This window comes from Impatiens glandulifera, chromosome 3, assembly GCF_907164915.1.
Source record: "Impatiens glandulifera chromosome 3, dImpGla2.1, whole genome shotgun sequence".
Taxonomy (NCBI): Eukaryota; Viridiplantae; Streptophyta; class Magnoliopsida; order Ericales; family Balsaminaceae; genus Impatiens; species Impatiens glandulifera.
The window spans coordinates 59,880,666-59,907,958 of NC_061864.1; the positions used below are offsets into that span (position 1 = coordinate 59,880,666).

A 27,293-nucleotide genomic window follows, 5' to 3' on the forward strand; every position below is an offset into this window, starting at 1 on the left:
TTTTCTCTTTATTTTTATAGATTTTTTTATCGTGTGTTTAAATTAATTTTTTCTCAACAAATGGTATTAAATCAATTTTTAGAATATTTAACATAATCTATTTATGAAGATATGATGGAAACTCTAACCACCATTGAAGAAGTTGTTGCAAATTTATGTTTTTTATTGAATATTGTTGTATGTTAAAGAATACGATATTGGTTGCAGAATAATTAACCGTTGTGAATATTTGAGTCAAAATCTTCAGTTGTTAAGAAGATGTTAACGATCGTTAAAATATTTCTTAATTTTGGGTAACGATGTCTTGAGAAGAAGAGAAAAGAAGACAATGGGTCTTTTGTTCTTCTCGAAGGCGCCAATGGGTGCAGGTGACGAAAAGTCGTCATGTAGACAGCGACACCAGAATGAAGAAGATGGGGTATATATACTTTTGACTTATTTTAATTTCGGACATATGGTTTATTAAAATATAAAAACGGAACAAATATATATTTATATATATATATATATTATATTATGATACAATATAATATATATAGAGAGAAGGAACCAATAATATATGAAGCGGTCAACAATTAAGACTTTTTCAACTAAGACATTTTCTTTAAGTCTCGTTTGATTTCAAAAAATATTTTTAAGGACTATTTGATTCCAATTTTCATCAGTAAAGTCTAGTTTGATTCCAATTTTCATCAGTAAAGCCTAAAGTTTGTTTGTAAGAGTGTGGTTTTGATATGTGTGTATAAAGGCCGAATTTGGATTTACATCAAACCTTATGAGTATGTTTTATTAAAATATAAAAACGGAACAAATATATATTTATATATATATATTATATTATGATAAAATATAATATATAGAGAGAGAAGGAACCAATAATCTATGAAGCGGTCAACAATTAAGACTTTTTCAGCTAAGACATTTTTTCTTTAAGTCTCGTTTGATTTCACAAAATATTTTTAAGGAATATTTGATTACAATTTTCATCAGTAAAGCCTAGTTTGATTCCAATTTTCATCAGTAAAGCCTAAAGTTTGTTTGTAAGAGTGTGGTTTTGATATGTGTGTATAAAGGCCGAATTTGGATTTGCATCAAACCTTATGGGTATGTTTTGTAAGTGCTGCTGCTAAGTTGTCAAGTGGGTGTTGATGACTCAAGGTTTCTACTAAGAATGATAATTTCTAAGGTATGAGTTGAAGGTGCACTAATCATATAAATGGTTTGTTAAATTTTTTATATGCAGGATTTGGCTAGAAGAATGTGAAGAATAAACGTAACATCTTCATGCTTGTTGAAAATTAGTTTGAGGTTTTATTATAACTAATTGTTGTCTTAACATACATGAGTGACTTTATTTGAATCTCTCTTATTGACATACTCTTAGAGACAGGCCCGAACCTGCTGTGTAATAAGTGAGGCAATTGTCTCAGGCCCAAATATTTTTGGGACACCAAAATCTTCAAAAAAATATTATAATGATATGTTCATGGACTTATTTTTAAAAAGCCTATAAATAATAATTGATAACCTATCAATGATAAGCCTAACTTAATTTGTATCCAAAAAAATAAAAATAAAAAACACTATCTTACTTGGAGAAAAGCATGGCACGATTCCCATTTATCAACAAAATCAAGGAAAAAAAAAGAACAAGTATTCTGGAAAAAGAAAAGGAAACACTTCCCCCCAAACCCAAACATTCAGAATGACATCGATGATAAGTTGAATGATCGATAACATGGTGAATTGAATGAACTTCGCAATGAAGACCCAAAACAGTCTGAAAATGAGAACGATGTAAGTATGCCTAAAAGTGACACTGATGGAGATATAAACCAAAGGATTTTGTTTTCTTTAAATGTTGATGATCTAGGAAATTGGGATAAATTGCAAAATATTAGGGACTTTTTGGTTAAAAGAGATCCTAAAAGATATGATGATATTTTGTTTCCTCTTGATAACATTGGAAGACATTTCAATCCATCACATTATAAGAGACAATTGACAAATGGTGAGAAAAGTGACAGAAGATGGTTAATGTACTCTATTTCTATGGACAAGATCTTATGTTTTTGTTGCAAGTTATGCAAAACTCAAAGAACCATGGAGAAACTTGGTTATCTGGCTGACGAAGGATACAAAGATTGGAAGAATATCAGCCGATGCCTCAATCTTCATGAAACTAGTAAAGATCATATTGATTGTATGACTAGTTGGATTGAATTAGAAAGAAGACTTCAAAAGAAAAAGACAATTGATGAAAGTGTGCAAGTAACAATTAACAAAGAGAGAGAAGATTGGAAACAAGTATTGAAGAGAATAATTGCAGTTGTGCAAAGAATTGCGAAAAATAACTTGGCACTTTGAGGAGATTGTGAAAAGCTTTATGTTGAGAATAATGGAATCTTTTTGCAGTTAATTGAAATGATTGTCGAATTTGATCCAATAATGGTGGAACATCTTCGACGTGTTCAAGAACGATAGATTCATTACACTTATCTTGGGCCCAAAATCCAAAATGAATTGATACAAATGTTGGCAGCTGGAGTAAGAAGTTTAATTGTTGCAAAAATTAAGCATGTAAAGTATTTCACTATGATACTTGATTGCACTCCAGATGCAAGTCACGAGGAACAAAGCTTTCTACACTCCATGTGGATGCCACAGTCTTAATCTCACACTGTGTGTTATGGTAAATTGTTGTCCTAAAGCGATGTCCTTTTTTGGTGTTATACAACGCATATATTCATTATTCTCTTCTTCTACCAAGCGATGAAAAATCTTCAAAGATCATGTACAAGGTCTTACGGTCAAGCCATTATCACAAACACGATGGGAAAGCCATGTTGAAAGTGTGAAGCCCATAAAAGACCAGACTTCAAAAATACGAGATGCTTTAATTGATTTGGCAAACACTTCTTATGACTCAAAAATAAAGAGTGAAGCTGAGGGCTTGACATCATTTGAACTTGAGAATTTTGAATTCTCAACCGGAATGATTATTTGGTACAAGTTATTATATGAGATTAACATTGTCAGTAAGTTTCTCCAATCAGAAAAAATAGATATTGATGTTGCTATCGGACAGTTAAAGAGGCTTATTTCTTTTCTCCAAGAGTTTAGAGAATTTGGATTTGATCAAGCCTTGGTTGAAGCCAAACATATTGCAAGTGAAATGGGAATTGAACCTATTTTCCAAGAAAAACGCATCATTCGGAGAAAGAGACAATTTGGTGATATCAACAGTGAAGAGGTAACTCAATCTCCTAAAGAATCTTTTCGAGTTAATTACTTCTTATTTATAATTGATCAAGCTCTTTCTTCACTTCAAACTCGGTTTGAGCAATTTCAAAAGTACGAAGAAACCTTTGGATTTTTATTTAATTTGGAGAAGTTAAAGTCTATTGATGATGATGGTCTCTTGAGCTCATGTGTCAATCTTCAAAATTCTTTAACACATGATGGACACTCTGATGTTAATGGATCCGATTTATTTCTAGAACTAAAATTGTTAAGACATTCATTACCCAAAGAAGTAAAAAGAGCGATTGATGTGTTGAATTATTTGAAAACAATGGATGGTTGTTATCCAAATTCCTATATCGCATATCGAGTTTTGCTAACTATACTAGTTACTGTTGCATCCGTGGAAATGAGTTTTTCTAAATTGAAGTTGATTAAAACTTATCTTCGATCAGCTATGTCGCAAGAAAGACTAAATGGGTTAGCTATGTTATCTATCGTGAAAAAAATTATTGAAAGTTGATTATGCAAACTTGATCAATACTTTAGTTTCAAAAAATGCGAGACGAGTAATATTCAAGTGACTATGTACTAGTTCGGAATATGAATTTTATATTTTGTTTGGATTTTCTTTGTTTTTTTAGTATTTACTTATGACATATTGTTTTGATGATATTTTATTTCTAGAATTCATGTTACAAATATTATTATATTTAAATGGATAAAAAAATATATGTATGGATATTAAGCTTTAAGGGCACCAAGTTTTGTGATCGCCTCAGGCCTCGAAATCACAGGTCCGACACTGCTTAGAGATAGTCAAAAAAGTAGCAAAAAATAAATTGCACTATGTCGAGGGCTTTGAATTGAAGAAATTCTCGGCTAAAATGAGTTTGGAGAGATTTTTTTTTTGGAAAAGTTATTGAAAAAGTCAAAATTAAAAGAGAGGAAGAGAGACAAAATCTAAGAGAAGATTTTCGTCTATAGTTGCACAGGGCTCATCAAACAGATTATCGGAGATTCAAATGGAGTCCGATTGAGCTGAGATTTTGTCGAGAGGTTGGTAACTCATTTCTCTATATATTCAATGGTCGGATTAAGATTTTGATGTCTCAAAATTTGAGTTTATGGGGTTTAAAGTTTCTGCCTAGTTTGTGTTTTATTTGACTTGTTTGGGAACAAAAAGTTTGTATCTTTTTGGTTATGACCTTTTATCTTTTTGAAGAAATATATTTGTAGAGCTAATGAAGATGAAGACGGTGGTGAGATTATGTGTTTTACACTTGACAAAAACATGATCAAGTATGAAAAGTTATCAAAATAGTGTTTGCCGATAACAATATTGTCGACATGTTGATAGGGCAATACTTCGGGTCAAATTGCAACATTGCATTGAGTTGACGGATGATTAAGGATTGACACAATTCATGTTAACACACAATATGAATAAAATACCAGGAAGAATAAGACTAATGAAAAACACTTATAAGTTGAGGTGGAGATATCTTGAGAGCAACTCTCAAATGAGCCAAGAAGAAATCATTGCATTATCTTCTAATGTGAGAAGATAAAAAAAACCTTGAGTGATCATAGTCATAAAAATGAGGCTAGATGGGAGACTCGGTTAATTCGAAGGTGATGATTTTGTTACTCTTTTTTCTATCTTAATTGTTTATGCATTGTGGATCATAGTTTAAATGAATGAGATAATTAATTTGTCATCTTATTGATGAGAATATTGAGACATTGAATGAGATTCTTAATCATGAAAAATGTCTAGATGGGAAGTTCGATCAATTCAAATGGAAGGATATACGTGATTTCTTTTGGAGAAACTATAGATTATTATTTGAAACATTTGTGAAGACAATTGAAGAAAGATAGTGAATCTTGAATTCTTGAATTGCTAATCGTTTTTGGATTAAAAAACTAGCAGTTTGCTAGTTAATTTGTTCAAGGAGAAGTATGAGATTCAAGTTGGTTGAGTATGCAACGTTTAAGACAAGATGAGTGACATATGCTTTGTCAGATCTTGAGCTTGAGAAAAAAGATGTTGAGATAACCTAATTGATTTGTTATGAAGTAGATGATAAAAGTTTGTGTTAGGTCTTATCGCTTTCGATCGATATCTTATTTTGAGAAAGTAGACGATGAAAGTTCGTTTTAGGTGTCCATAGTTTTTGATAAATATTTGATTTTGAAAAAGTAGATGATACAAGTTCATCGTGGGTCTAATCAGTATTTTGATTTCTGTCGATTGTTGGACTTGAAAAATAAGACACTCAGTTTGTGGCAAACAAATGTAAAGATTATTTTGACATAATAAAGAATTGTTAATTCTAGTTCCGCATATATCAACGAGTATGAACAAAGATTGGGAAGAGATGTTGAATGTCTTTCGTCATTAAAATAACATGGTTACCCAAATTTACTTACCGGTGTTATAAACTTTATGATTTTATCTTCTAAAGGCTTTTGAACGGAAGTGGAGGTATAATGATTTATCTCGTAAATGACTCGAGGAGTGAAGATTGATGTGTGACTCATAACCTTTTGATGGCACGATATATGTGATGGTGGAGATTGTTATTTTTCTAAGGGCTCTTGAGTGGAAGTGGATGTACGAAAAGTTATCTCATTAATGGATCGAGCAAATGTGAAGATTGAAGTGTTGAACTCACTTATTTCTTTATGGATTGACTTTTGTCAAAGTGGAAATTGAAGGGTACGACTTGTGTATTTTCTAAGGCACATAAAATTCGTCAAGTTGGGGATTGTTAAAATTGTAATTTATTCATCTCATCTCTGTAAGCACGGTATTCGCCCAAGGTGGAGATTATTGAGTTTTTGACTCATATTTTATTAGAGTCTATATACTGTAATGGACAATAAGTCTTTAGTAGTTTAGTATTTTTGACTTTTGATGTACTTCTCGAGGATTATGTTGGTCGAACCTCGTTATATCTTGTGTTCTTTATTATTCTTTACCCCTTTATTTTTATATCTTATTTTATCGTGTGTTTAAATTAGATGTTTTCTTAACTAGACACTAACTCATTTTGCGATTTTTTTTGTTAGTGAGTTGATTGATAACTTTATAATAAGCATTATTATATAATCAAAAACAGATTTAACCAAACACATTTTGTATGAATTGAAAGACTTAAGGCAAATGTCAACTTCAATGATTCACATCTTCATTTTTATTCCTTAACCATTCCACAACATCGAACAAAGACTATTCAACAACAAAATTCTCTACTCTATCCACGAGATCAAAAGAAAAGGAGATACAAATAAAACACACTATTAGAATCAAACCTTTGTTTACATGATATGTAGCCAAAACCTTAGAATGTGCCCCCTTTTTTTTTATAGAAAGTGGTGAAAATGAAATCATTTACAATATGAAACACACTTGATTGAGAAATATGCAGCAAAACATTTTATTGAATAGTCTTGCCCCCACTTCTCATAATCTCTTCAACCTTAGAAAATCACCTCTTGATGTCAATTGTAGAACAATGGGTAATCAATTGAGAGCGGCATGTTTGGATGTAAATGTATTTATGTAAGAAAATTGTCAAATTAGTTTTTCCGGCCTGAAAAACAAGCAAACTATCGTAAAGGTAAATAGTGGTTTCAAACTTTGGAAAGACGGTAATAAGTCTTAATTTAAAAATATATTGTCCAGATATACAATTTGAGATGTTCTAAGAAAAATCATAAATTCACGTAACTTTAGATTTACCTGAAATCAATTTATTATTTAATTAAGATAAAACAAGCATATACTAGAAAAAAATGAATAAAAAACATGATATTTTTAAGTAGCTTAAGAATCACAAACAATATTCATGATGAGAATCAAGATAACTAGATTTAGACTACAACAAACAAATCAGTTTCTTTTAAGCTAATCTGTAACTCATGAAATGCAAAGATGGAGAGCTCATGAACAAAAGAAAAGGAGTGTCATCTTTCTGCCATAAGCTAAGTCTTCTAGCATAATACAATTAGATAGAAAATAATCCAAATAAAAATGATTGTTTATTACCATCATTTCATCATCATCATCACTTGTCTTCTTCATTCAAAGAATGGAGACTATCCTGACCGCAAAATTCACTCCTCTGTGTGATCAAAAGATAGAAAGTAAATCAATCATCATTACTTACAGCCTGCAGGTAAATAGTTTTTCATCAATTATAAAAATATAGAAACTAAAAGAATCCTGATAAATCACATTATTTATCAAACAAATCACTATTAATGAATAGATGATAGATGTACACAACAAACCAATCAAACTTTGATTAAATCAACTGATATATATGAGCTATAAAACCGTGAAAAAAGCATAGAATGAGATTTTTTTCATCTGAGCGAATTACCCAAAGTAAGTGAATGAAATCATTTGTAAAATACAATTGATAAGAAATATGAGGCAAACCATTTTGTGAGTAGCTGAAAAAAAATCAATGAATGAACATATGAATAGAGTTCTGAGATGATGTCTCTTTGTTTATGATAAAGTTTCTAGGATCTACATGATTCATTTATCTTTAATAGAAACTTTTCATTCAAAGAAATTCCCTACCACAATCTAATCACATTTTCCAAATTAACACTCCAGCCAGCAACAACATGAAAATGAAATAACAAATAATCTAAATAAAAGTAAATTTTTACCATTTCATCAATCACCTATTCGGATCTGTAGGGAGCATCATTCAGGAAAAGGTGTGACTAGACTCTCACAATAAGTGACCGCTTCTAGGACATAGTAGAACTTGTCAATGAGGGAATGCCTGACCGTTTTAGTCTCCAGATTATACACCACCAAATGCGGTCCATTAACCAAAAACACTTCATTTCTCTTGGAAATACACAAGGGTGTAGAACAAAAGCAAAATATTGGAACATATAAAGTGGGTAATGAAAACAATTTAGACCAAGACTCTATTTTTCCATGCTCCTTCATCACCCATACATCAATTTTTTTCCCAACAAAGTTACTAAACAAAGCGAGGCATCCACCTAAAACCCCTATCTTTAAATTCAAATTACCCTCCTGCCTAGAACAGGGTGATGAGATTACAGAAAAAGTTTCTTTCGACAAATCTAAAGAGATGATACTATGATAATTATTAATCCCGCTTTTGATATCTGAATCCCAGTGAAGTGACCCACTGACAAAAACGCCCATAGTACTCATAGTATAGCATTTAGGGTAATTTTCAACAGTCTTCCATGAATCACTCTTTAACCCATAAATCTTAACGTTGGTATCGAATGAGAATTCAAGATAATTGAATACAGTGTAAATATAAACCACCTTATACTCGGAACTACCTTCATCATAGCCAAACCCATATCTTACATCTTGACGTCGATGATGTGTAGTGTTACTATGAAGAAGCCTCTTTGATATCCTTGTAGATGGGTTCCATAAAAATATAAAAGACTGATCTATAGAAATACAAACCAACCCATTCAAGGAACCAATTAAGCCAACCCAGTCGCATGGGTGCTTCATTGGATAATCGAGGGCATGTGTTCCAATAGGAGATTCTTCACGCAGAACAGATAAGAGAGAACTCCATTCTACATCAGCACAAAAGGATTTCGTAATGAGTCTATGGTGTTCATAATTCTCGTCTTCGGTTACAGCTCTCAGATGCTTCTTGACAAATATAGGATTAGAGATCAAAGCACACCAGGATCTGCAGACACACATAAATTGGAGGAGGGATTTGACGGGTAGTTTGATTAGGATTTCTATAATAATTTCTGATGGCAGGGAGGCAGCGAGATGGTCGGAATCGAAGTGATCTTCAGTAGGATCGTCACTCTCTATATCCATGGAATTGAAAGCGGCTAGGGTTTGGAGAAGAGTCTGAAAGTGAGAGACGAGAAAATAAAGTAACAAAGTAGGGTAATATATTTAATGGATTTGTATCCCTCTTCAATGAAATCTAATTGAACATACATGCTCATTGATAATTCAGATGAGAAAATATTAAGTTTCAAAAAAAAGAAAGATTAGTTGTTGTTGTTGATAAGTTTTACTATTTCTCAATAAAGTTGTCATAAACTTGATCCTGTTTGTTAAACAATTATTGAGAATATTTATTCAAAATTTAGGTAATCATATATACTAATATTTAGATTTTAAGATTAAAATGAGTTGTTTTAAACTTTTAAAATGAAATATTAATATCTTGTAATTAATGCACTAGTTAAAATATAAATAAAATAGTTTTGCTAAAAAAACAAATTTTATATTTAATGTGTATAAATTACAAACAAATTCATAAATATATAGATTAAAAAAATAACTTAAATAGATAAATTGATATATATATATATATATAATAATAATAATAATAATAAAACTATTTTTAATAATTTAGTACTAAAATGTGAAAAAAAAATATGGAGCTCTAACTAAATGTGATATAAATAAATAAAGTTTTGATACAACATTCTCCAGTCTTTTTAATTATAATTTTTTAATAATAGAAATGTATGTCTGGGTAATTATTAAATAAAAGGAGAGGAAATTAATTAATATAAAAATATATATTTTAATTCTTATTTTTACTCAATTAATGGTGATGCATTCAAATTTATTAGCTACACATTTCCCTATGACACGATGATCCACGTGTCTTTTCTGTGCATGGCCAATACATGCATGCTTCCACGTGTTAAAAAATTACAGTGTAATAATTATTATATATTTAATATGTATAAATTAAAAATAAAAATAGAAAAAATACATGTTATCGATTAAACACAAATAACTTTAAGTAAATAAATTTAGATATAATAATAATAAGACTATTTTTAATAATTTACCACTAATATGTGAAAGAAAATAATTACGGTGCTTTAATTAAATGTGTTATAAATAAGTAAAATTTTGATAAAATATTCACCTCTTTTTATTTATAAATTTTATAATAATAAAAATATATATTTTACTAAACAAACTTTTTAATTTGTTAAAATATTATATTTGTGTAAATGATCATTCGTTTTGATCATCATAAAAGTGGAGATAATAAGAAAGTGATTATATTTTTAATGTTTAAAATAATATTTTTTTTATACACTAAATACATTCTCAACCTAAAATATTTTAAGACAATAAATAAATAAAATTGATCCCAAAATCTTATGACATTATTATTTAAGGTGGCAAATTGGATTAATATAATAAATAAATGATTTAAACATCGTATATGTTGGATGGTTATATTAATAATAGTGGGTTAATAAGTATTGGGATATAACTATATTTTTATTATTAATATATATTAATATTTGTATTCCATTTACAGAAACTAATATCAAGGCAAATATGATAAATTACCATCAATGGCGATGATTTTCTTTTTTTAGTGTTAATTTCAATTTAGATCACCAATACCTGTCTCGAGGAGTTCATCTCCATTTCCACCTCTCTAGAAGCCTTTTTGGTAATGTAACTTAATAATGATATTTGTTTTCATAAATCATTATATGTCACATTTATTTTTAATTAATTCTCAAGTTTCGAAAATTGTGAATTTATATATGGAAACCGACTATATTCATATTTATTATTGAATAATAAATTTTAAATTTTGAAATAAGTAAATTCTAGAATCGCCCTTCCATATAAAGGGAATTCAAATAGACTAACATACATATTTATTATTGAATAATAAATTTTATTTTTTAAAATAAATAAGTTAGAAAACGTGGGCTCTCTATTAGAATTCAATTTGAATTTTGGATTTTTTTTTATTTTAAACCTTACCGTTTAGGCTCCTTATTGTTAAATATATAAAAAATAAGGTTTGTTTTAACGATTTTCAATACTGAAAACATGTTAATATGAAGTAGTTTTTTTCCCTTGGTATATGCACTTTTGTCCGCTATCCTATGTCTCCATCAAATATTTTGACATATTTCACTTTTCAATTCTCCGTCCATTCTTCATCATTCATTCATATCTTGCCCCCAACAACTCTACTATTTTAATTCGCGATTCTCCGATCATTCTATCTCTTTAGGTTTTGGTATTGTGGGGGTGATAGTGATTTAAGTTCTTTCAATACTGATAATAATGTGTTGAATGTTGTACCATTTTTTAAGAGTTATCTAAAGGTTACTATTTACCTTAACATTTATGATGCAATAAACCAACATCTCATTATGTTCCTCCTCCTTCTCAAACAACCCCATCGAATCCAACTTATCATGTTCCTCCTCGGACATCACTGTTGAATCTCGCTTCTCATGTTCCTTCTCCACTTTGAACAATCCTATCAAATTCAATTGCTCGTGTTTCTCCCCGAACAACACCATCGATTCTTGCTCATTGTGTTTTTCCTCCTCCTCGAATAGTCCCATCGAATCTAACTACTCGTGTTCACCCTCCTCCTCGGACAACACTATCAAATCCAAATACTAGTGTTCTTTTATATCCAAGTCAATTCAATAGAAAATCAATTTAAATAACAAGTAATGTTACAAGTTCAATATTTTCATCAAACAAATTACATATTGGTGTCACTTAATTAGGTCACAAAATCAAATCACATGTACTAATGCTCAACTAAATTTACAATAACAAGTAACAAATTATAATAGATAGTTGTAAAGAAGAAAATATGTATTACTAGGAAGAAATCAATGTTTTTGTCACAAGAGGGACATGAACAATAAAAAATATTTTTTTTTTTTTACTTTTGACTTGTGTTTTACTTGAACTAACTTGTTTACAGTTTATATTTTTTTTATGGATAATTATTCTTGTTTATGATTTATATCTTAATAAGTTTATGAATAATAGTTCTTCTTTATGATTTATGTTTCTAGTTTGTTTATAATGGTTATCAAATGTTATTTGTTTATGAATAATTGTTATTTAAAATATTAAATCTTAAATCAAATTTCTTATAAAATTTTAGAAAGAAATCCTATTTTCAGTTTGAAAAGAACAAAGAACTTTTATTTAAATTTTAAAAATATTAAAAATCTTAAATCGGATTTAAAAATCAAAATTATAAACTCTAAATTAACAATTTAAGAAAACATAATGTTAGAAGAGTTGAGTTATATATATATATATATATATATATATATATATATAAGCACAGTCTTTAGGCTGAAGACTACAATGACATTTCATTTAACCTCTTCAAGACTGGAATCTATATAATGACATTTCAATTTTTTTATAAAATTTAAAGATTACAATTCAACTCAACATTCACTATCTTTAAGACTGAAATCTGCTGAAAAAAAAATATGAAAAAGTTGTTCAATAGTCAGTTGCTACAATGAATGAGCTGATGGAGGCTCCCAAATCTAAGTCATATACTATCAGGAGTAACTCGACATAGAAAACTAATTAAGTCTGAAAAAACAACAATGCAAATAATTCAGTAGATCATGTCTATAAAGGAAAATCTACTTGGGTAATACACAAACAAAAGTGGAGGTATTGAATTCTCAATTTGAATTTAAATTGCATACTGAAGTAGAAGAAAATTGTATAAATGAATGAGAAAATGTACTTATGGGAAACTACATAGGGAAAAACAGAGTATCCTTTCCAAATACTAAAGATGCACTATTGAAGCAATGGAAAGGAAAAGGGCCGAAGAAGATTTCAGCAAATGTCCATGATTTATATTTCCTTAAATTTCAAGAAGAGATCTAATCTGGAGGAAATTCTAGAAAATGGGCATACATATATAAGATCCAACTGTATGAAATTGGAAAAATGGTCTGAAGACTTGAACATATTGAGTAAGCCAAAAGAAACTGCACAGATATGGTTCAAGCTCTAGAATATACTTGTACATATGTACAATTCTAAAGCACTTAGTCATTTTGTAAGTTTATTGGGTAGACCATTATTCATGGATCCAATTACTGAAAGAGGAAAGCACTTATGATTTGCTAGAATTAGCATTGAGGTGCATCATAGACACACACTGCCGAAAAGTATGACCTTAGTAGACAGAAAAGGAAAACCTACTGTCATGGAAATCACTTATGAGTGGAGACCAGACAAATGCTCTTTTTGCAATACCTTCCAACATGCAAGCCCAAAATGTGATTTAGATAAGGAAGAAGATCAGAAAATTCATAAAGGTTAGAAAGTAAAGATGCAAGAAAATGAAACAGATGTGCCTATTTTTAAAGAGCAAAATGTGGTTAAAGAACATGAAACAGAAGATAAAGAAAATTATGTACAAGAAGAAAGTAGTACGAAGAAGGAGGTGAAATCTCAACCTAATCATATTGAAGAGATATTTGAGGATTCTCAATCAAATCAAGTTGAAGTGGTTGCTGATGAAAATAGAGAGGAAGATACTCAAGTTAATCAAGAGGAAGAAAAAATTCCAAGGTTGATACAGAGGAATCCAAAGTTGCCGAGAATTCCAAAGTTGAAGTTGAAAGAAATAAAGACAATGATCTCAAAATTCAAGTTGAGAACAACAAGGTGAAGAGCCCAGAAATCCTAAATAATAAATCTTTCTATCAAATCAGAACGAGTTCATATAAAGAAAGAAATCAAAATAAGAATATGCAGTATTCATCAACCTCTTCAGTTCATCCATTTTCATTGTAAAGGGAATGGGAAGGGGAAGAGTAAGACAAAATGTTGAAGCATCATGTTGGTATAGAAATAAAAATTCTAATTGGGATAATTAGAATTTGATACAATTTGTAATCTTTGTTTGTAATCTCTGTTTTTTGTATGTTTGATTGTTACTAATCAGGTTCTTTAAGGTCGTTTGATTGTCATCATTTAATCATAGCTAAAATTTGTCTAGCTTTGATTCTTGACCCTCCCACTTTTGGGATTTTAATGAAATGGTTTTAACCATTTTTCCAAAAAACAAATTCATGTATAGAATAAGTTAACGGTGTTAAAAAACTGTTAAAACAAAATCTCGTTTGACATAAATTAAAAAATCCCAAATTATTAGGTTTAAAAGAAGAAATTCAAAATCCAAACTGCCCTAAAAAGAGTCTCAACTTGATAATTTGACAGAAGATATTGTTAAAATGAAAATATTTTCATATTTAAAATCATTTATTCCAACACACTAGTAAAAAAGGGTCATTATCGAGAGTACAATCTCTCGGTAATGTCCCTATATCTTTCGGTATAGACATAATATCGAGAGTTAGAGTAATTCTCGGCATTCGTCGGTATTACCGCTTTTGATAAATCTAATTGGGTGTTTATCGAGAGATTTCATAAATCTCTCGGTTTAGACACCAAAGAGAAAAACATAAAGTTCTTTAAAAATCTCTCGGTTGTCTTGCTAGGGAAAAACCGAGAGTTTTTCAAATAACTCTTGGTTTTTCTCTTGTAAGAAAAAAAGAGAGATTATATATTTCTCTCAGTATTGTTCCTGTAAATGGCTCAAATAGGACGATCGTTTTGTACGCAACCAAAACCTGTTCAACAAAAAGAATATACAATAACATTCATAAACCAAAATATTATTATAATTCCAAAATTCTAAACCAAACCCAATCAGCCAAACAACCTGTTATTAGTCAAACCAAAACGTTTACAATTGTTCAAAAAATAATGTACTAACGCTAGGGAGGGGATTGATAATGCCTCATTAAGAATTCACTTTTTTTTCATATTTCTCCATTCTTTGCGTCATTTCGCTCTCTTTTAGCATTTTTTCCATATCCCTCATTTGAAGTTCCTCCAAATTCAACTCCATGTGTCTCACCGATGCCCTAAGATGTTCATTCTCCTCCAACAACCGATTGGTGAATCATTGAGATTTTTTTTGCCTCTCCGACGATCTTCTCGAAAGTGTGTGGGTCGGATGCCAGATCCCATACTAATCATTGTCCCATGCATTTGGCGTCCGAACACTCTCTCCGTCCATTCAAAGTCAAAGATATCTGGTTCGTTGCTTCTTACTTCTTCCATCTCCGCCTGCACATTTGAAATTAATTTTCATTTATATAAAGCTATATATAATTTTATTAAAGTAAATTAACTTACAATCTTCTTTTGCGCTCGTTTGTCGGGATCGGGTTGGAGTTTTCTTTTGTTGCATTCGGAGTATGGGTCCTCCTTAAAACTCCAACGATAGTGGGTACCCGTCCAATTTTACCCGCCTGTTGAAATAAATTATTTCTAAAATTAGTAACATTCTTTATATTAAGTTATTAGACATAATGTACATACAAAATCTTCATCCATTTATGAAAACGACCTACTTCCAGTATGATGCGGGAATTTCAGTTTATTTTTGTTCCCAACATTATGTTACGACTTGTTTTGTAACTAGTGTTTATAGATTCTTGATTTCAAGAATCGATTTCTTAATCTCTAGGACCGGGTTGGAAATATATAATCAAAGTGTATCGGAAGAATTTTGTAATCAAAAATTTGGGATGAGGGGAAAGAAGAATCAAGAATGAGAAGAGAATACTGCTGGTCTATACTAAACAGTTAAAAAAATAATCAAAACATAAAATACAATGGGGGTGAAGAACTTTCACAATTAATTTCATATATTCATTATTCCATCGATCGGTCCTTGGGGAAGAGGGATCAGCCTTATATAGGTGCTGATTTTCCCCAGAATATTTAGGATTTATTGTTACAACTACTAATAAAATTCAGTTTGTTAAAAACAGAAATGTAAGACAAAACAAAATATAAAACTAAAACATAAATCTATCCCAAGTGCATAGGACCGTGGAGAGTGCTGGAATTATTTTGGGACCGCAACCTTTATTTCTGGAGCGTAGCACATTGATACTACAGTTTCTCTGCATTTGAAATAAAAAATGAAGTTAGAACAAGTTATCAGTTTTAATTTCAATTATGAAATCGTATCTTAAATTTATCCGTGAATAAATGATTTCGACACACAAACTTCCAATGAGCTGGATCGTAGTCTCGTGGGGGATTGGAAGTACCGCCACCTAGTCCACTTGATGAACCCGAATATAATCCCTATTCAAATCAGAGCGCCTCCTATCCCATATATGTCTGGCGTTTGCCAATCTGGTCGCTCAATATTGATCAATAAGACCATTTGTACTCTCGAACGGATCCTTAAAATAAAACATTCAAATGTTATAAAAAAAATTGAATGATTAATGTATAAATATTTTATCACCGTCATAGCCAGCCAAAGTGAATCCAATTGGTCAACACTTAATACCTTCCACTTCAGTAGACGGTGTGAGATGGCTAAGGGGGCCCGCACTATCGACCCCAAATGTCTAGACCACATGCGTCTACCATCGTCGCCGCTAGGCCTCCCATCTACCTCTTTGAAACTTAGAGCAATCTTCGTCCCCTGTGGCCTTCTAGATAGAGCGATATTGTTGTTCTTCCCCTGTCTCGTCTCGGCGGAAGATTATGCAAAAATAGCAAATTTAATATGTGTAAATCAATACAAACAATAAATAAGTGTAAAAATGTTACATGTCAATGATGGGTCCTGAGTGGACTGGTGCTCATGATCCTCCTCCTGATCCTCCTCCTCAACAAATGTACTCTCATTAAACTCAGCCTTATCCTCCTCATGTGTACCACTTGTTGGGTCAACAATAGCTAACGGGTCCATGACATATATTGTGTCTCTAGAAGACTCTCCTCAGATCTCATGGTGATTTGCCTGTGCAAAAAGGGTCTGGAATGACTTGTTTAGTCTTTTCGGTGTTCTTCGTATACCCTCAGTCACCCATCTTGCATGCATATCATTAATAAATTGGATAATAATTAAAGTAATAAAAAAATTAAAGTAAAAACATAAATCTAGCTAATTAATCTTAACTATATATTTGTAAATCGTGGATTTATTTTTGTCACAATCTTCCCACCAGGTCGTGATGACATATCAGAGGCGTAGAATACTTGTTTTGCTTGACTCGCCAATATATACAGGTCCTGACTTTGGGTTTTCAAAATCTGCTTTACATTGATACTTACGAAGCCATATTTATCCACTTTCACTCCTCGTTCCCAGGAATGTGTATCTAACCAGTTACACTTGAATAAGATAACTCGTTTGTGAGAAAAGTATTATACTTGGATTATATCCGTTAAAACTCCATAGTTTGACATAGTATCTAACCCGTTGTACCCTTCAACAACCACTCTACTATTTTGAGTGGTCAAACATTTGTCTAGTTTTTCTGTACATAGTATGTATCCGTTTATTTTACACCAAACATACATACATGAGTACATAATTGGACCTTCGTCTAAGATCTTAAGGTCTCTTGATATATCGTTATCTTTAAATAATTGATCGACCCTGTATATACATTCCCGAAATTCATTCGGTAATTGTAAAATTAAAATAAAGTTATAAGATATATATAGTTATGAATCTATTCACTCTATGCTTAAAATATGTGGCATACATTTCTCCACGGGACTTATTGTTATTTCAATATTGCATATACTCATTGTAAATAGATCGAATATTTAACAATATACTCTTTAATGCTAATCAATAAGACGTATTATAACAAAAAATATTGAATCTTACAGGTAAAAAGGTTCTGATTCGGGACAATTTTTCGAAATGTATGAATGAGCAATCACTGGATCGCTATAATCCAAGTTGTAAATTTTTTCGTTGGATAAGTCTTCCAACGATAAAAATATTGAAAGGCCCGAGATTGAAGTTTGTGCATGTTCTTGGTATTCCTCCTCGATATACTTAGCACAAAAGCCAATACTCTCATTTACAAGATAACCCTCGCTTATTGAGGCTTCGGGGTAGTTTTTATTCTGCAAATATTTTTTCATTGTACCGATGTAATGTTCTATCGGATACATCCATTGATACTGGACAGCCCCCCCAAGAAAAGCCTCACATGACAAGTGAACCATGAGATGCATCATGATGTCGAAGATTGATGCTGGGAAAATCATTTCAAATTTGTAAAGTGTCGTTATAATATCCAAGTACAATTGTTTGAGGTCCACTGCAATCAACTCTTTGGAGCACAATAAATGAAAGAATTAGGACAAATTTACTATAGCATCATACACATGATCTGAAAGTAATCCACGAATTGCTAAAGGAATAAGATATTCCAATAAAATGTGACAATAATGACTCTTTAATCTCGTAATCTTCTTCTCTTCCAAATTTACACAACCTCCAATATTTGAGCAAAAATCACCAGGAAACTTAAAATCTTTCAAGAAATTACAAGCACATTTTTTATGATCAAAGGATAAAGTGAAAGACTCTTCTAGATAATGAACCATTCCTCCTCATTTACAAGATGTAACCATTGTTTTATGCCTAAAAGTTGTAAATATTTACGGGCTTTAGAACCATCCTTAGTATTCTCTTTCACATTCATTATTATTCCTAACACGCCATCACAAATATTTTTCTCAATATGCATCACATCTAAGTTATGTCTCAATAATAGTGATCTTTAATAAGGCAAACGAAAGAAAATGCTAAGTTTGTTCTAATTGCTCCCCGTGTTTCATGATATATCTTGGTTTTCTTACTCTGATCTGTAGTAAGAACTGTGTCTTCTATGTCTCGTGCTTGCTCGTAAATTTCTTGCCCTTTAAAAATTTCGAGGGCTCTCTATAATTTGTTTGACCATCAAACGACTCTTTATCCCTTCTGTATTTATGTTTTGGTGGAAGGATGCGTCTGTGACCCATGTAACAATGTTTCTGACCATTAATTAATCGAAGAGATATAGAGTCGTTGTTACAACAAGGACAAACAAATTTTCCTTCCGTACTCCACCTTTACAAATTCGCATACATTGGAAAGTCGTTAATGGTCCATAGCAACGTCGCTCGCATGTTAAAGTATTGTGAGGCGTGTGCATCAAACATTCTCACACCACTATGTCACAGTTCAGTCAACTCATCAATCAATGACTAGAGAAATATGTCAATTGCATCTCCTGGACTCTTTGGGTTTGGAATTAACATAGATAGAATGAAATTGTTATAATCCATGCAAATAGTGGATGACACATTATAAGGAACGAGAATAACTATCCATACACTGTATGACTTTTTCCATTTGCAAAGGGTTGAAACCCATCGCTTGATAGACCTTGTCTCGCGCTTCAAGAGTACGGCGCGAAATCTTTATAATTTTCATTAAACGTTTTCCAAATTAATGAATCAGTCAAATGTATCAACGTATCACTATCAACTCTTCATTCCTTATGACATCTCATCATTGGAGTGGTTTTTAGGACATTTATAGTCTATGTAGTCTTGGTATTAGAGAGAAATATTTTAACACCTTAGTGGGTATGAATTTACCATTTTGCTTCTTTCGAACTGCCCCACTTGTTTGGTCGACATTCCATCTAGAAAGGCCGCAAACTCTGCAAGACTCCAAATTTTTGTCATCCTTCCAAAATAACATACAATTGTTCTTATATGCATGTTTTCTCATACTTAAGCCCGATATCTGTAATGAATTTTTTACATTCGTAGTATGAGTTTGGCAATTGAGCGTCCATCGGTAATATGTCATCTTTAAGTAGACGTAACAACATATCGAACAAAGCGTTTGTCCATTGACCGACATTTTTTATGTGAAGGAGTTTCAGTAGTGCTGATAATTTCATTATTCGAGAACCTTCATACAATGAATGTTTAGAATCATCAAGTAATTTATAGAATCTCTGCGCATCTTCAACTGATTCATAGTTGTTCGGGTCATCACTAATGTTGGAGAACATATCGTTTATAAAATCTTACATATAACGTTCTTCATTGACCTCTTCATTGACTGTATTATTAATCTTCGTTCTATGATTGTTGAATTTCGGCACGCCATCCTCCGATTGACCATCATCATCATCATCCAAGTCATCGACATTATCATCATCCTTAAACACGTTAGTAGTAAGTCTCTTTTCTCCATGAAAATACCAGAATTGATAATGAAGATTTATTCTATAAATGATGAGATGGGTCTTCACATCAACTATTTCCATAGAAGTATTGTTCAAGCATTTCACACAAGGACATTTCAATGTTTGTCGTCTTGTACTACTCACTGCAAACTCGAGGAATTTGTCACCCCCTTCCTCGTAATCTAGATGATCTCGACGTAAGGTCATCTATATTTTATCGGGTACTTCCATCTTTCTAATAAGATGACAAACAACCTACAATATTATTTACTTAACATGATCTAAATTAGGCTTACATTTCTCGTTTCTTCATAATTTTTTATCTAAAAAGAAACATCTTCAAACATATTTATTTAACATGATCTAAATTTGGCTTAACATTTCTCTTATATTTTCTTATTTACTTAACATGATATAAAAAACCACACATTCTTCAAACATCATCAAATCAAATTATACCAATTCAAAATCTAACATAAATATACTGATTTATAACAAAATCAAATTACCAATTCAAATCTAACCAACAATTCAAACATATTCATAAAATCAAATTATACCAATTCAAAATCTAACATAAATATACTAATTTATAACAAAATCAAATTACCAATTCAAACATATTCGTCAAATCAAATTATACCAATTTAAAATCTAACATAAATATACTAATTTATAACAAAATCAAATTACCAATTCAAATATAACCAACAATTCAAACATATTCATCCAATCAAATTGTCTATTCAAAATCTAACATAAATTAACTAATTTATAACAAAATCAATATACCAATTCAAATCTAACCAACAATTCAAACATATTCATTAAATCAAATTACCAATTCAAATCAAACCTAAATTAAACCAAATCTAACTTAAATCAAACATAATCTAACCTAATTCTAACCTAAATGTAACTAACATATATATATATATAACTGCTAATAATATTAATATAATTCTAACCTAATAAAAAAACCTAAAAAACTAACCTTGTTGTAGAGGCGGCAGGCGGAAGCGGCGACGACGGCTGGTCCGTAGATCCGACGTCGAGAGGAGCAGCGGCTGCAAGCGGAGGCGCAACGACGAGTGGAGCAGCAGTTGCAGGTGGAGGTGCGACGACGAGAGGAGCAGCGACTGCAGGCAGAGGCGCGACGACGAGAGGAGCAACGGCTGGTCCGTAGTTCCGACAGCGGCGTCTTCAATCGGCAATTAGGGTCTTCAATAGGCGGGGTCTTCAATTGGTGGCGTCGTCAATCGACGTCTTCAAACGGAGGTGACGACGATCGAGAGAGGTGGTCGAGGAAAGGGAAGAAGCGGGCGCATGAGATCGGGAAAGGAAATACTTTTTTAATTTAAAAGGGGTTTTACCGAGAGTTATACATAAAACTCTCTATTTTGACCCTTTCATATTTCTGAGAGTTTTAGGCATAAATCTCGGGTTTGGTTTTTAATATTTCCGAGAGTTTTAGGTATAACTCTCGGTTTGATTAATAATATTATCGAGAGATATGCGTAAATCTCTCGATTTTGATATATTTCTAACAAATTTTAAAAAGGGAAAATCGAGAGAATTGTGTATATATCTCAGTTTTGACCTTTATTATCGAAAGATATACTTAAAACTCTCGGTTTTAACCTTAGATTTTTTAACTTAAAACATCAACAACACACATTCATCTATTTTAAACACAACCTAATTATCATAAAACACATCCTTTTTATAATCAAACTCTACACACATCCTTAATACAATCAAACACAAACATACATTTTTTTATATAATCATACACAATCATATACATTTATATAATAAATCGCAATCCATATACTTTAAAAATAACACACACTTGATTAGCTTAGGTAGGAGTTTAGACAAGCTAATTAGAAAGTGAAACATCAATTTAATTAAAAAACGAAGAAGTGAAATACCAAAAGATATTTAGAAATATTTCGGTTTTGAGAGGTCAAATATCGAGAGATATACCTATATCTCTCAGTATTACCATTTAAAACCGAAAGATGTTTGGATATCTTTCGGTATTTCACTTCTTCATTTTTTTAAAATTTAATTGGTGTTTAACTTTCAAATTAGATTGAACAACATTAATTTAACAAATTTCATATATTTAAAACATTACACAATCCCCACACATCTAATAATCAAACTCTAAACACATACTTAATATAATCAAACAAAAACATACACTTCTTTATATAATCATACACAATCATATACATTTTTTATAATTAATCACAATCTCTATACTTCAAAAATAACACACTTTATTAGCTTAGTTAGGAGTTTAGATAAGCTAATTAGAAAGTGAAACACCAATTAAATTAACAAACGAAGAAGTGCAATACCAAAAAATTTCTAAATATCTTTTAGTTTTTAGATGTCAATACAGAGAGATATGCATATATCTTTCGGTATTACCTATCAATACTGAAAGATACTTAGAAATATTTCCGTATTTCACTTCTTCATTTATATTTAATTTGTGTTTCATTTTCTAATTAGTTTGAACAACATTCATTTAACACATTTCATATCCTTAATAGGGATGAGCAAACGGGTAAAACCGAACCGTTTTGTCCAATCCGAATTAAATCCAAACTAAAATAGTCCAATCCGTAATCCAAACCATTTTACTAAGTAATACAGATTGGATATGGATTAGATTGAATATGGTTTGGACAATCCAAACTAATATATATATATATATATTATTTTTATTGTTTTTTTAATGTGAACTTAAAATTATTTAACACGTTTTTTTATAATTAATTTATTTATTATATTTTTATTTAATTAAAAAATAAAAAAATGAATTAAGTATATTATATATTTTAATTCAAATTATTTTTAATTAATTAAATTATTTAAATTCAATCCTAATTAAACTAAATTTAAATTTAATTCAATTCAAATTTAATTCAAACTGAAATAAAAAATCAAATTTTATAATTCGGATTCGGTTCGGATTAATCTGTCAAATGCTCACATCTAAGATAATCTCATTTAATATTGTCTTATTTTCTTATTTAATTGCTTAATTTTGATTAATTTAATTTTTTTATTAATGTTATAATTAAAAAATTCGAATCTAAAAATAAATGTTGACTAAATGATGCGAAAATAAGTCAAAAATATATTATATTAAATTAAAATTTACAAAAAAAATTAAAATTATATTTTTATTTAGATAGTTTGGATAATCCTAATTCAATCCAAATTTGATCAATCCAAACTCAATCCAATCCGATCTCAACCCAATCTGAAATATCCAATCCGAATTAGCATTTCGAATTCGGATCGGATTGGATTTCAGATTTACCCACCCAATGCTCACCCTTAATCCTTAATACATTACACAATTCCAACACTTTCTTATAATCAAACTCTACACACATCCTTATTATCATCAAACACAAACATATAAAATTCTTTATATAATCAAACACAATCATATATATTTATAAAATCAATAACAATCCCTATATTTCAAAAATAACACACTTGAATATATAAAACATTATTTACATTAACAAATAAATAAGTTAAATACTGATATATATATATATATATATATAATATATTTCGATTTTGATATGTTAAAACTGAGGGTTTTTTGAAAACCTTCGCAAATATTCTCATCCCAACACTTATAATTTTTTCTATTTTTTTGGTAAGAGTCAAAACCGAGGGTTTTTGAAAAAACTTTGCAAATACTCCCATCCCAACACTTAGAATTTATAGTATCAATTATTAGAAATTTATATATATATATATATATATATATATATATATTAATTTGGACTTTTGAATTGTGGAAGGCAAATGTCAACTTCAATGATTCATCATCTTCACTAGGGCTGCAAATGAGTCAAGCCGCTCGTGAGCTGCTCGCGAGCCGCTCGATCAAAGTTCGGCTTGAGCTTGACTTTGATCGAGTTCGAGCCGGCTCGTTTAATATTCGAGCCGAACTCGAGCTCATATAATGCTTGCTCGAAGGCTTGTCGAGCTTTTTCGAACTTGATAATATACAATACATTTATTTATTTAATATAAAAAAACATAAAATTTAAAACAAATTTTTTTCTCTCTATTTTCAAAGCCCGTATATAGGGCCCATAATCCACATTATTATATTATATTGTTATAAAACAAAACCCTAATTTTTAATGTATCAATCATAAATGACTCTTCATCTCTTTTTCTTCTTCTTTCTTCCGTCTTTTCATCGTTTCTTCTTCTTCCTCGTCTTCAACATTTCTTCTTTCTTCTTGGTCTTCCTCTATCTTCACCATTTCTTTTTCTTCTTCTTCCTTCTTCACTATTTCTTCTTCTTTCGTCTTCATCATTACTTTCACTCATTCATAATAGATTAATACATTTTTTTATGTTATCTCTCATCTACACTATTTCTATCATTCATTCAAAAGAAACCTACAGATAAATTAAAATATATTTTCATTTCTACTATAGTTATTGCTCATACTTTTAAATAACTTTAATTTTTTTGTATTATGAGAAATTTGTGCTTATATAGATCGTTCATAGATTTATATGAAAAAACACTATTATATATAGTAATTGTTCATAGATCTATATGGAAAAACACTATTATATATATTAATAGTGTTCATAGATATATATAGAAAAATATTTTTAATATATATTGATCATAGATCTATATAGAAAAACACTATTATGATAAAGAATATTATATTATATTATATATAATATTGAAATATTAATATATTATATATAATAAAAGATAAAAAAAAAATGTTAGTATATATTTTATATATATTATGAAGAGATAAAAAAGGTTAGTATATATTATATATAGAAAAAATGCATTTATAATATTAATAATATATTGTAATATATAAATAAATTAATAGATTCTTTCTATAAATAAGTCAATAAATTCTTGTTATATATTTACCCAAATAATTTAATTATATATAATAATATTTAATAAAAAATAGGTTGAATTTGTTTTTGTCCGTATCTCCCTTAAATCTTAAAGTAAGTTAAATTTTAGTTATTTGTTTTAACATGTATTTTTTATATTAATTATTTTTAAGCTTAAATGCAGGTAGGTGTATTTGTGCTATGCTTGAAGAACGTGACTTAAAAAATATTAATATATTGAGTGTTCAAATAATTTATATAGTATTGTACTTTAATTTTAGAATTTTATATTTTAGAATTTTGACTAGTAATTGTGGTGGAATGCTTTTTGGATTATTATGATTTTGGAATTTTAAATAGTTATAATTTTTTAATATTTTCAATTTTAAATATTATGTTTTAAATGTTTAATATGTATGAAAGTTTGATATTTCATTTTGAAAATAAATTTTAGTTTGAGTTCGAGCTTGAATTCGAGCTCGAGCTTGAGTTTGAGCTCGAACTCAATCTTGAATTCGAGCTTGAGTTCGAGCTTTTCGAGTCGAGCCGAGCTTATAGGTAAATAGTCGAGTCAAGCTCGAGTTCAAATTTATAAACTCGTTCAAGCTCAAGTTCGAGTCGGGCTAATAAATACTAAATCGAGTCGAGTTCGAGCTCAAGCAAATTCGAGCTCGACTCGGCTCATTTGCAGCCCTAATCTTCACTTTTACTCCTTAACTTCACTACTCTATCCACGGGATCAAAAGAAAAGGAGATACTAATAAAACACACTATTAAAATCAAACCTTTTTTTACATGAGATGTAGCCAAAACCTTAGAATATCCCCTTTTTTTTTATAGAAAGCAGTGAAAATGAAATCATTTACAATATGAAACACACTTGATTGAGAAATATGCAGCAAAACATTTTATTGAATAGTCCAGCCCCCACTTCTCATAATCTCTCCAACCTTAGAAGGATCACTCTTCATGTCAATTGTAGAACAATGGGTAATCAATTGAGAGCGGCGGCATGTTTGGATGTAAATGTATTTATGTAAAAAAATTGTCAAATTAGTTTTTCCGGCTTTAAAAACAAACAAATTATCGTAAAGGTAAATAGTGGTTTCAACCTTTAGAAAGACGGTAATAAGTCTTAATTTAAAAATATATTGTCCAGATATACAATCTGAGATGTTCTAAGAAAAATCATAAATTCAAATTACTTTAGATTTACCTTAAATCAATTTATAATTTAATTAAGATAAAACAAGCATATACTAAAAAAAATGAATATAAAACATGATATTTTTAAGTAACTTAAGAATCACAAACAATATTCATGATGAGAATCAAGATAACTAGATTTAGACTACAACAAACAAATCAGTTTCTTTTAAGCTAATCTGTAACTCGTGAAATGCAAAGATGGAGAGCTCATGAACAAAAGAAAAGGAGTGTCATCTTTCTGACATAAGCCAAGTCTTCTAGCATAATACAATTAGTTATAAAATAATCCAAATAAAAATGATTGTTTATTACCATCATTTCATCATCATCACTTGTCTTCTTCATTCAAGAATGGAGACTATTCTGACTGCAAAATTCACTCCTCTGTGTGATCAAAAGATAGAAAGTAAATCAATCATCATTACTTGTAGGTAAATAATTTTTCATCAATTATAAAAATATGAAAACTAAAAAGAATTTTGATAAATCACATTATTTAACTCAAACAAATCACTATTAATGAATAGATGTACACAACAACAAACCAATCAAACTTTAATTAAATCAACTGATATATATGAGCTATAAAACCGAGAAAAAAACATAGAATGAGATTTTTTTCATCTGAGCGAACTACCCAAAGTAAGTGAATGAAATCATTTGTAAAATACAATTTATAAGAAATATGAGGCAAACCATTTTGTGAGTAGCTGAAAAAAAAATCAATGAATGAACATATGAATAGAGTTCTGAGATGATGTCTCTTTGTTTATGATAAAGTTTCTAAGATCCACATGATTCATTTCTCTTTAATAGAAACTTTTCATTCAAAGAAATTCCCTACCACATTCTAATCACATTTGCCAAATTAACATTTAAACCAGCAATAACATGAAAATGAAATAACAAAGAATCAAAATAAAAGTAAATTTTTACCATTTCATTAATGATGAATCACCTATTCGGATCCGTAGGGAGCA

The 27,293-nt window shown here is 30.1% G+C and overlaps 2 protein-coding genes across 2 annotated transcripts; one reads left to right on the forward strand and one right to left on the reverse strand.

The window, feature by feature from the left end:
* The first annotated feature begins 1,803 nt into the window (after positions 1–1,803).
* On the forward strand, positions 1,804–2,367 carry LOC124930526 (zinc finger MYM-type protein 5-like). Its single transcript, XM_047470861.1, has one exon. It carries the CDS (start codon positions 1,804–1,806, stop codon positions 2,365–2,367), a length of 564 nt encoding a protein of 187 aa, XP_047326817.1.
* Positions 2,368–7,972: 5,605 nt separating this feature from the next.
* LOC124930527 (F-box/kelch-repeat protein At3g23880-like) lies at positions 7,973–11,649 on the reverse strand. The gene is made up of 2 exons (XM_047470862.1): positions 11,416–11,649; positions 7,973–9,142 (listed from the first exon to the last, which is right to left on the reverse strand). Exons 1-2 carry the CDS (start codon positions 11,647–11,649, stop codon positions 7,973–7,975), a joined length of 1,404 nt encoding a protein of 467 aa, XP_047326818.1.
* Between the last annotated feature and the right edge of the window lie 15,644 nt (positions 11,650–27,293).

Coding starts and splice junctions, on each gene's coding strand:
- LOC124930526 (XM_047470861.1), top strand. CDS start 1,804: ATGCCTAAAAGTGACACTGATGGAGATATAAACCAAAGGATTTTGTTT.
- LOC124930527 (XM_047470862.1), bottom strand. CDS start 11,649: ATGGGACTATTCGAGGAGGAGGAAAAACACAATGAGCAAGAATCGATG. Junction 9,143..11,415: donor ATTGCATCATAAATGTTAAG/GTAAATAGTAAC, acceptor TCTCACTTTCAG/ACTCTTCTCCAAACCCTAGC.